The 12,281-nt window shown below is 43.0% G+C and overlaps 1 protein-coding gene across 1 annotated transcript; it reads right to left on the bottom strand.

Annotated features, from left to right (window-relative positions):
• Positions 1-718: 718 nt before the first annotated feature.
• On the bottom strand, positions 719-1,837 carry LOC149936031 (uncharacterized). The gene is made up of 3 exons (XM_090153608.1): positions 1,632-1,837; positions 807-1,524; positions 719-763 (listed from the first exon to the last, which is right to left on the bottom strand). The coding sequence occupies exons 1-3, from the start codon at positions 1,835-1,837 to the stop codon at positions 719-721; spliced, it is 969 nt and encodes a 322-aa protein (XP_090009734.1).
• Positions 1,838-12,281: the final 10,444 nt, after the last annotated feature.

Here is a 12,281-nt window from a genome sequence, read left to right as displayed (position 1 = left end):
TGTTCGGGAGAAAGCGAGAATAATAATTTAGCATGCCTAGGAAAGAGCGCAGTGTTTCTACGTTTTCAGGCGCTGGTGCGTTCATTATTGCTGTCATCTTGTCCTCCAACGGATGAATACCACGCTCATCGAGTCGGTGGCCCAGGAATTAAATTTCTGGTTGGAGGAACTTGCATTTTTCCAGTTTTAATTTTAAGCCAAAATCATTGAATTTTTGTAAAACTGTGCCCAAAACCTTCAGATGTTCCTCTTTTGTGCTGCCTTGCACTAGCGTATCATCTTGGAAGGGTGTGACATTTTTGACATCGCAGAGGACCATGTCCATCAACCTCTGAAATATGGCGGATGCGGAGGCCCAATGTTGTGTTTATCACTGTGTATTTCCGTGACTCCTCGTCTAGCTCAACCTGGTTGTAAGCTTCGCGAAGGTCCAATTTGGAGAAAAACTTGCATACGGCCAACCGTGCAAAGATGTCCTCCGGTTTTGGTAAGGGGTTCTGATCGATATTCAGTTGAGGGTTTATCGACGTTTTGTAGTCGGCGCATGTACGTATGCCACCGTTAGGTTTCTGTACCGTTACAATAGGTGAGGCGTAGTGGGAATAATCTACCTTTTCGATAATCCCTTCTCGTTCCATTCGTCGGAGTTCGTCCTCCACACGCTCCTTGCGCGCGTAAGGTATGGTCCGTGCTTTACAATACTTGGGTTTGCGCATCGTCAATCATGTACAGGTGAGCCTGTATCCCTTTTAGCTTCCCAAGCCTGAGGTGAAAAGATTGGAATGTTTTTCTAACAGCGTATTTACCTCTGGATCTCCGTTCTGGATGGTGTGTATAGCTGTTGTTGGCTGGTTGACAGATGGTAGGATGTTGAGATACGAGTATAGCCATTTTCGGCCACACAGATTTGGCCCATTTCCGCTGACGATAATGAGTGGAAGGTTAGCCTCGCGAGCCCCAAATCTGACATGTACCGTGGCTTGGACAACGATGTCTATTTGGTCTCCTGTGTAGGATTGGAGGTTACGTGAGAAAGGGTAGACCTCAGAATGTTCGCCGATTCTGTCAAAATCGCGTTCGCGAATCATTGTGTAGCCTGAGCCGTTATCTATCTCAAAAGACACGGTGTTACCGTTTACTAGTAGCTGTATTTTGTCGGGCAGTGGAACCTCTTCGTCAGTGGCGTCAATGTTTTGGACCGTAGTCGAGTTTGGCTTATCGGGGTTGACGTCTCGTCCGGCGTTACCAATGTGATAGACGTCGACCTCGTACTCGTCGTAATAGCTCGATTGGTTTTTTTGTGTCTCATCGATGTTTTTCGATTGATTATACCACTTTGGTGGTCCCTGTTTTCGGTCTTTTTCCTTGTCAGGAGGGTTGAGGCACGCCTTCGCAATGTGGCCTTTACGGTCACATTTATTGCATTTGGAGTCTTTGAATGGACATGCATGAGCTTTATGTTGATCGCTTTTGCATCGCAGACATCGACTGTAATCGGGAACGATTTTCCCATCCTCTTTTCTTCTGGAGGTTGTGATGACCCATTACCAGGTCTACTTGAGGCGTTGTTGTTGTTACTTTGGCGATGTGGTTTTCTGCCGTTGGTTTGCGGACGTATGCGATTTATTTACGCCTGTCCTTCTTCTTTATTCTTAATTTCACCAAGACTACGTTTTGAGTTTTCCATCGCTAGGAGGATTGTCGTAGCCCTTTCCAGCGTGACTGCCGTTTTTTCGTCCTCTTCAGCTATCAACTTCTGCTGCATTGCCGGGTCGTTGATTCCAAAGATGATTTTATCCACTATCATCTCGTCCCTGTTGGTGAATTTGCAGTTCATCGATAGAGCCTGCAATGTATTCCTCCACCGATTCCCCGTCGTTTCGGTTTCGGCGATAAAACCGGAGTCGCGCGACGCAACGTAGAGGTACCGGGTTAAAATGGGTGGATAACGCCGTCACGAGTTCAGCGTACGTTTTTGAATCCATCGTCGCGGGGCACAAGCGGTTACGTAATAACGTGTAAGTCCCCGGACTGAGCGCGGTTCACGCGACTATTCACCCGATAATGTTACGCGAATATTTTCGTATAATTGTTTATTTATTTACCCGATGGATGCGGATGTGTGTATCCGGATTCCTGTTCCATGTGGTTGCAAACGAAAGGTGATGTAGCCGCGTTAAGCCTCGTCCGTGCCTTCTTTATGCCGTTCGTTCGCTGGATATCTTCTAAAAGCAGATTCAGATATTTTCTAGATTTTCTTTTAGTGTTGACATCCCATATCCGTCGCCATTTGTTATGTTCGTAAATAATAATGCTTTTATACGAAAGATACTATTTATGGTCATAATGACCAGTTTATTTTTAATTAAAAGTATACAGTTAGTTAGGTTATACATGTGGGTGTAACATCTACTTTATATACTTTATTTTGGAAAATAATAATCAAATTATCGCAAGCGAAAGTTTAATATCCGCGTATTTTAAAGCGAACTATTTTTACCGCGGCAGAGTACATCGATACACTTAATGTTCTTGAAAAGTGGCGAGTGGGAAGGCATCACCAAAGCCAAGAATTTTTTACCTCTCAAATAAGATGTCGCAGGTCGAGGTGATAGTATTAGACTTTATCTCAATATTTACTTTTGATACTGTCGAATCTGATATTTACAATGATGTGCTCAGTGACGGACTTGCCATAGAGGGAACCTGCCCGATGGCAGGTAGGCCCCACGGACCGTTCATGAAGAGGGCCCCTCAAACATGATAGCGTTATAGTTGTTAAAGCTGGGGCCCTTTGTCTTCTGGCAGCCCAAAATATTAGACCCAGTCCACCACATAATGTGCTCTCTATATATGTACACTTGATTAAACTGATTACGTTATCAGTTTATCATAAAAAACATAAGGTCCCATATGACCTGCTTTTTAGAATCTAGTGCGCCATCTAGTAGTTACAAGTATTTCAAACCACATCCTACAAGACAGCCAAATACGCAAAACACCCGTTCACAAGGTCAAAAAATCCTAACAGAATGCTTAAGGTGTAAGCGTACCGATCATGTAAATTTAAAATGTCCATTCATCAATTCGACATGTCACGTTTGCCAAAAACAAGGTCATATTGCACCGGCATGTCGAACAAAAAAAGCTTGAAACCCCCACCGAAGACAAATTTCACCAAACATCATAAACAAAAGCATCGCACTAATTATGTGATGTCTGAAGATGGAGAAAGGTCTGAGGGGAGAGCTGTGCCGATCAATGAGTATCCAGTTCATCATATAACATTGGCTCGGGATAGGCAGCACGAAGATCATCCTCCACCTCGATAAATAGTCAAATGCGATTTAAATGGAAAATAATTCTCATTCGAAGTAGATTCGGGGTCAGGACACACGCTGATATCTGCGGAGACGTACAAGCGTATTCCGAACACTATAGGTATACAGCCATTTTAAAAGTCTTTGCGATCTGTTACGGGATAATTTCTCGACGTTTTGGGAAAGACAACGGTATAAGTCAAATATGAAAACAAGGAAGATCTCTTACCACTTTTGGTAATAAGGCACCATCAACATCAAGATAATTTATGTGACCGGCTATATTCCGCACTAGATATCATACCATCGGTTTTAGAAAAAAAAGACCACGTCAACAAAGTCACACTACCTCAACAACAGCTGTTGGGATATCACCGTAATAAACACCACTTTGGGACTTTTCCGGTATATCCGATTACCCTTGGCATTGCCTCAGCGTCAGCTTTATTTCAAAGGCACATTGAAGATTTATTTCGAAATAAACCTTTAGTTTCTCCATTCCAAGACGACATTCTCCTAGGAGGAAAGACTAAACAAGAACTTTTACAACTCCTGGATGAGGTACTACAAAAAAGTACGGAAGGAAAAATGTTATTTTCTTCAAGAATCAGTTGAATTTTTGGGTCACGTTTTGGATGCCAATGGAATCTATCCGCGATTATGCAAGCGACAGAGCCTGAAAACAGATACGGTCATTCGTGGGGTTGTTGATGTATTACAGCAAATTCATTCCTAATACTTCAACTAAATTGGCCCACTATATGAATTGTTCGAACACAAGACAAAATGGGCATGGGGAGACAAACATCGCAAGGCGTTTAATGAAGCTAAACAATTAAGCTATCCAGCAATAAAACATACTAGCTCGTTATGATCTCGATAAAGATGTGTTCCTGGCTTGCGACGCATCCCCAAGAGGAGTTGGAGCAGTGATTTCCTACAAGGAAGGAAACATTGAGAAACCCATAGCATTTGCTTCACGTACATTGACCAAAGCAGAGCGAAATTATTCACAGCTCGAGAAAGAAGCATTGGCCATAATTTTCGTTGTCATCAAGTTCAAAGATTATTTGTATGGATGAAAATTCTTTTTGTACATGTTATGTACTGATATTATATTGTAGTTCGCGCGGCAACTTCCGCCACCGCCAGGGGGCTCTGGCCGCTAGCGCTCTCCGGAGCTCTCGTCACCGTAACCGCCAGAGCGACCAGAGACTCAGTTGTATCAGCACATAATAAATACGTAATAAAGGTTTTACTCTTTTAAGTAGTAATTAGATATTGATTTATTAGAACACGACAGTACACAGACCACCAACCCTTGGTACATCTATTATCTCCAGACAAGCCAATTCCAGCTATGGAATACGAGATTCAACATAAGAAAGGGGTCGAAAACGCTAATGCAGATGCATTAAGCACGTTACCGTTACCAATAAAGGAGGATGCTTTAACTCCACTACCGGCCGAATACGTATTTTCTGTACAATCCATTGATAATGCACCTGTCTCAATACAAATGTTGGGAGAGTCCACAAAATCAGATCAAACATTGCAAGTTGTACGCAAATACATGACTGAAGGATGGCCTAAGAAGTTAAAGGACAACGACCCAGAATTAGCCACATATCATAGAAGGCGAAATGAACTATCAAACATTGACCAAGTCATTTTGATGGGAAACAGGGTTGTTATTCCAGAGAAGCACCGTAAGGAATTTATTCGAGAATTACACAGCTCACATCAAGGGATCGTGGCCATGAAAGCTGTAGCTAGATCGAAAATATTGTGGCCAAAAATAGATGGAGACCTGGAAAACATTGTAGCTGAATGTAATGTATGCCAACAACATGCATCTATGCAGGCGGCAAAATATACTGCTTGGCCGGAAGCAGAAGGTCCGTGGCAACGGATTCACTGCGATTTTGCGGGACCCATAGAAAACAAATATCTATCGATCACAGTTGATTCTAAATCAAAATGGATGGAGGTCGACATCACGAGAACCACCACTTCAAACAATCATTCAAAACTTGAGACATCATATCGCACGTTTTGGGATCATGCCTAGTTTGGTGACGGACAATGGTTTTGAGATCATGCATAGTTTGGTGACGGACAATGGTTTTGGGATCATGCCTAGTTTGGTGACGGACAATGGTACATGTTTTTCCAGCGGATAATTTAAAGACATTACCACAAAGAATGGAATAAATCATTATACCACAGCTCCACACCATCCAGCTTCAAATGGGTAGGCAGAATGCTATGTAAGAACTGTTAAATCCAGTTTAAAATGATTTCTGGAGGGCTAACAGATGAAATTCTAGATATTGATGGAGGACTAAGAGGTTTCCGAAGAGGCACATTGGAAGAAAGGATCGATAGAATCTTGATTAACTATCGTCGTACGCCCAACATTTCTGGAAAATCACCCACTGAAGCCATGTTTGGAAGAAACATTCTCACTCGTTTAGACTTTTGCAATCCCATTAAATTTCGTTTCAAAGGGGAGATAGATAAGATAAGGAACAAGACATTCCAGAAAGATGACAGTGTCATATTTAGAAACTTCGGAAATGGTCCAAAATGGATCTAGGCATCGTGCAAAGGCATAATGGAAACATGATGTTCCTAGTCGACACAGAAAAGGGAAGTCAAAGAAGACATACCAATCAAATGAGAATCTTGAAAAGTACGGAAGTTAATCAATCATCAACGAGAACTCAGACGGAAGCATATTCAGTACCAATTCCTCCAGCTCCAAGAATGAGAGCAACAACAGTTCCAGTTGTACAGTCAGTCGCAACAACAGTTCCAGTTGTACAGCCAGTCACAACAACAGTTCCAGTTGTACAGCCAGTCATAACAACAGTGCCAGTCGTACAACCGTTAAGTCCAATTTCAACAGTGCCAGTCGTACAACCGTTAAGTCCAATTACACCAGTTCCAGAGGTTATAGCCAATCTAACACCCTCCGTTACTTCTCAAGAAGACAATCAGCCACAAAGGAAGTCTGGACAAACATCGGCATCGCAGCCAAACGTGGAGTGAGCTATTCAGATTCATTTGGATTTCACGACTCCAGAACGACGGGTATGAGACAACCAATCACCTGCAACATCTCAAGGAGAGGAAGAACTGACAACCTCCAAAGCAGACGAATCAAGAGCGGAGAGAACCAAGAGAGTCAGAAAACCGCCATTAAAATTAAAAGATTATGTTGTAAAGCCCATGTGATGTGGGCTTCTAATATCCAAGGCACCACCTTAGGCCCAAGTCAGTGAGCTAATTTTAAAGCCTTTATTAAATCAAGTTGCCGGTTACAATGGGTAGGACGGTGGTGGAAAGCCCTTCAAGCCACGTTAGCCAACAGATCCCTACACTATGGCTGTTGTGTAGGCAAACCTTCCACCAAAAAATGGTCTAAAATATTAACCATTTGCCCTACTTACACCTTACCGGCTCGTCAATTCGACAATCGTAGATACTTCAAGCTCACTTCTAAAACGGCCGTCATATTCCCGAAACGTTGAAATTGTACTCTCTAACGCCTGCGAAACCAAATCAAGGATTTGTAACTTTTTAACTTGGACCAATATCTTTGGTATCACTGAAACGTGGCTGAAATCCACTGTTTTGGATTTGGAAATTTTTTCGCAGTATTACGTTGCTTTCTTAACGACTGTCCAACGCGGGGAGGCGGTGTCATTGTTGCTCTTCGTGATATTCTCCACCATCTTCAGGTGGTGGCTCCAGAGGAATTTCTCGCTTCTGGCAAAGGCGTTCCCACTGAGGCAATTTTCTCGAATTTTACCTGTGGTATCCTTGGTGGCTGTGGTTGGATGCGTTAACTGCTCACCTCGCTCTTCTAACGATAATAAATAGAAATCTCATAGGTAACTAGAATGCTGCCGTGTAACTGGCAAATGGACCAAACGCTGTGGCAGACGATAGCCAGATCTCAGCCAATCAGAGCTCAAAGAGTGGTTCTGCCAAGAATTTAATGTCACCAGAGAGAATGACGTCACCTAGCTCCCGCGATAGTAGCGGAACCCAGGAGGATTATTATCCTCCTTGGCGGAACCACTCTACGGCCTCTCATTGGCTGAAGGTTCAAAATGAACTGGCGACAAGCTCGGCCGTAGGCGGCAGCATTCTAGTTACCTATGAGATTTCTATGCGATAATATGGCCAATCTTTGTGAGCCTTTGGGCTATCTACATGAGACTCTTCCGCCTCACGATGTCTTCTTCCTTATTGGGAATTTTAACTTGCATATCGATTGGTCGAATCTGTTTCCTAATACTGGTAATTTTGGTAAAGAACAATTATTTTGTTTTGGCTTTGGTCTCGCACAAGTAGAAAAAATTATCTAGATTTGGTTCTTATAAATGACCAACGGCTCACGCTAGAGCCTATCTTCCTCGCTCCGATCATTTTGCAATTTATGGTACTCTCATCTTTCCACGACCATTCGTTTAGCGAATTCAACGTACTATACACAACTACAAAGATCTTCCTAGGGTAATCGTATTGAAACTGTGCGTTACGCGCCTTTGGACATGGTTTTTCCTTCGACTGATATTTATGAGATGTGGGAAATTGGCTAGATATATTTTGACTTGCGTGAAAGATAATACTTCGTATAAAGCTGTCCTTGGTAGGAAACGTCAGCGTTGGATTTCAGGGGCCCTTTTCCATGACAGTCATACAATTTTAACAACATCCCTAGAAGAAAGACCAGAGAAGCGTACGACCAATTGGTATCGCATCATTGCAACGTACCCCAAGCGTTTCTGAAGTGATGTTCGATCGAAGTCGCAGCTCCACCGTATTCATTTAAAGTGCGGAATGGACAATTATCGTGTCTTTGGCGCCATAGCTATAACCTTTGGTGATTTCTTCTATCGTAGCTTTAGCACTCCACATGCGTCTAATCGGTTATACGTGCTTCCTTGTTTGGATTCCGGTCAGATCTATCCTGTACTCAACAGCTTTTACATTCTTTCCACGAGTGGTCTTCCGTTCTCGATGAGCGACGTCGTTTCGTTTGACTGGTCAAAGGCATTTGATTCTTTTTGCCACAAGCAGCTGATATTCAAACATGAGAGAGTCGGTGTTGGTGGTGAACATTTGCGATGGTTTCGACATGAATTCAGCTCTTACCGCCCGGTGCCACTCGTGTTCCACAGGGATCAATTTTGGAACCGTAACGTTTAGCCTCTTCGTGTCTGAGCTAACTCCCGACTGTTCTCTTTTTCAGCATGCTGATGACAGCTACATATCACTCTCAATTCGTTCTGCTGCTGACCGGATGACCTTTGCAGGAGAAAGTCAATCTAATTTTCCCATGGGGTGAGGAAAATAACAATTCTTTGACCATCAATAAATGCTAATTCTTGTTCATTACTCGAAGGCGATCCCATGATCCCTACGCTAACAATAACGTTCCGCTGACTCGTGTTTACAACATAAAGATTCTCATGGTTATTGTTTCAAGTGATCTGAAGTGGCCGTACAATATCAATTACGCTGGCAATCTAGTCCGACGTCTCGGTGGCCTCATTCGCGGGACTACCAGTTTTACATGAGCTTTTACCTCTCTCTTTCGTTCGATGTGTTTACCTGTTCTAGACGCGTCTAGAAGGACGTTACAGATTTATAACTCATACAGCCTGATTTTACTTGCTTTTATGCGAAGACTCCCCCGCCTGAATTTACCGGGTCACATTCCATATTGCAAACGCCTTGAGATTCTTCACCTTTGGCCGTTATCAGATCATAGCCACGTTTTCGACTTATTCAGTGACTTTATGACTATAAACAAAATAACATTCGGCACATGTGCGGCATTGAAGGATTCGTTTTTCTTCCGATGTGCTCGACCGTGGAATAGATGGCCAGCTGACATCCGAGAGAAGGTCACTGACCCTTCAATTGCTCATTTTATTCTTTTGGTTTTCGGAGTTTCTTTTTAATAATTGACTTGGTCAAAATTATTAATTTATTTTCCCTTTATTGAATATTTAAAATTGTACTTCTCAATTTTCTTTTCATTATTTGTAAATTTGTGTATGTCTTTGTAATGTTGGAAATCGTCACTTAGGTTGAAGAACCAACTGTCTTGATTTTCCAGATGGATGGATGGATGGAGAGTCGATCAAGGCCATCAAGGAGGCTGAGCTTCGGCCAGAAAAAGACGTGGACAGGGGTATCTTTAAGGTACTCCATGATCCGAGCTTGACTATCTCGAAGGCCCAGGAAGGCGGGGTTGACTCCATATCTGGAAATGTACCAGGAACGAAAGTCTCTGAGGTCTCAGAACAAAGAGGATGCTCTACTGGAAGAAGCAATGGGGGGGACCAGTTGGGGACGCAGACAGGCCCAGTGGGAGTGGTGTGATTTTAACACCTACCACTGGCGACGGTTTGGCAGATCCGGCTGGTAACCAAGTTATCCCTACCCAAGAAGAGGATGAAGGTGCTGCACCACTGCAAGGCAGGCTCTGCAGTACTCTGGAAAAGGTTTACTAAGGAGTGCTATTGATGTCGCACTCATACAGGAGCCTTGGGTTGTCAATGGCAAGATACTTGGTCTTTAAAGCGCAGGTAATATATTCTTTGACTATAACTCTGCTATTCCCAGAGATTGTGTGTTGATACGCATAGGATTTAATATTTTGGTCAAACCCGTAGTGGCTTGTATTGAGTTTCGCAATCCCAGACGTACAAATTGGTCTGGTTATAAGAAGATTTAAATTTCTTCTTTAAGGTGATAAGCCATAGCTTTCATCGGTATTGGATTTCGATTTGGCTATTGTCGCATGCAACATGCCATTATCGACTCCTATCACCGCAACTGTCCGGCGAAGGCTACCAACCAGCCAAGGTTATTGTTCCTTGGTGGAATCATGAGATTGGTAGACTTCGCAAAAAAACAAGGAGGCTTTCCAACAAAGGTAAGAGGTCGGGAGATTGGGCTGCCTATAAGCGGACCCTCAGTACCTACCAAAAGGCCACCCGTAATGCAAAAAAATTAGCTTCGTGGAAGAACTTCTGCGATAACATATCAGATGTTCCCAGTTCGGCCAAATTAAAGAAAATTATGGCACACGATAATACTATAAACATCTTGACACCATTAGATTGAAATATGGTAGTTTCTCTACTTCTGGCAAGGACTCTTTAACTCCATATGTTGGAGTACACTTTCCAGACTCCAGAATCACGGATAACTGTGACACTCATACGCTCCTTATAAGGATTAAACGTATCCAATGGGAAAATTTGGCAGTAGCGAATAAGGTTGTCACCAGGATCAGATGGGATCTTGCCCATTCTCTTACAATACGGCATTGATACTCTCTGCCAATTACTGTTAAGGATCTATAGGTCTTGTATTTCCCTAGGGCATATACCAATCACTTGGAAACAGTCCCAGGCGATATTCATACCCAAGCCCGGTAAGTCAAGTTACCTTAAATGAAGGCGTTTAACGGTTTAGGACATTAGTTTTACCTCTTCTCTTAAATTTTTTTGAAAAGCTGGTGGATAGCTGTTCGGTTGTACACATCGTAATTTTGTATAGTACATGTACCTATATTCGTTTTCAAATGTTTATATAGCGCACGCGCGCGTGAAAGTGAGTTTTTGGTTGCTGTTAAAAAAGGTGTTATTTTGCGCGTGTAAAAATAAATTAACGGCCAGTTCTGTTTTGAAATAAGAGGAAAAAGGTTTACCGGTTTTTATGTCGGAAAAGTTCGCGTCTTTTATTTCAAAACAGAACTGGCCGTTAATTTTGGTCCGTCGAGCCGGATACATTCGTCAACTTGATTATGTTCCTCAACTAATCATCGAATCGGCTATCTTTCCGTGAGAGACAGTGAAAATTAGCGTGGATTCTCCGTTGGAAACCGTTTAAACCATCGATCATATCCCGATCGTAAACGAATCAACATAAGTCATCATGGATGTTCTGGTGAGAAGAAGAGCAGCTATCAAGGGACAGATCACCAGGATTGAAAATGCGGTGGGTCAAACAGCAACGAATCTATCTGACGTCGCCTTGAAGCTGTATGTAGACAAGGTGGAAAAACTATCGAAAGACTTGGATGAGGTTCACGATGCCGTAGTTGCAAATATCGATCCCGACGACGACGACTTCGCGGATCACGAAGATGAATACAACCCTCTAGTCGCTCGACTCGAAGATCTGACAATCCTACTCGTCACTGAATCAAATGAAAGAGCAGCAAACATTCCAGTGAGACAAGTCAGACCAGCTAGTAATGTACGTTTACCTAAGCTGGAACTTCCATCATTCAGCGGTGGTTACGTCGATTGGCTTCCATTTCATGATCTCTTCACGGCCACCGTACACAACAACGAATCGCTCACCGGAGCTCAGAAGTTTCAGTATTTGAAGTCATCATTACGAAACGAAGCAGCGCTCCTAGTTCAATCTATTCCGGTAACTGACGCTAATTATCTGGAAGCTTGGGATATCTTAAACAATCGGTTCAACAATACCCGGGAAATCATCGATGCACACGTAAAACGTCTCTTCAGTCAAACTAACGTCATCCAAGAGTCTTCATCCGCTTTACGAACGCTCATCGATACCACCGCCGAATGCATAAGGGCGCTCAAGGTTCTCAAAGAACCAGTACAACATTGGGACTCCATACTACTTCATCTTGTAAAGGAAAAACTGGATTCAGAATCTCGCCGACAATGGGAACTTTCCCTGAGGGGGACCGAAAGACCAACTTTCGAGGATCTCGTTACATTTCTTGAACAACGGGCCAGAGCCTTAGCAGCAGCTCCGCCTACAACTACTGCAATCAAGTCGAAGCCTCCATTACATCAGAGACCGAGTACAAAGGCTCATCATGGTGCTCTGAGCGAGACGTGTCACTTTTGCAACGAAATACACTCTGTATACAAATGTACCAATTTT

The sequence above is a fragment of the Leiobunum rupestre genome, chromosome 7, assembly GCF_980474605.1.
Source record: "Leiobunum rupestre chromosome 7, qqLeiRupe1.1.hap1, whole genome shotgun sequence".
Lineage (NCBI taxonomy): Eukaryota > Metazoa > Arthropoda > Arachnida > Opiliones > Sclerosomatidae > Leiobunum > Leiobunum rupestre.
This window is presented reverse-complemented; position numbering and strand designations above follow the sequence as displayed.

Coding starts and splice junctions, on each gene's coding strand:
- LOC149936031 (XM_090153608.1), bottom strand. CDS start 1,837: ATGAACTGCAAATTCACCAACAGGGACGAGATGATAGTGGATAAAATC. Junction 1,525..1,631: donor AATAAAGAAGAAGGACAGGC/GTAAATAAATCG, acceptor CACAACCTCCAG/AAGAAAAGAGGATGGGAAAA. Junction 764..806: donor TCCAGAACGGAGATCCAGAG/GTAAATACGCTG, acceptor TTTTCACCTCAG/GCTTGGGAAGCTAAAAGGGA.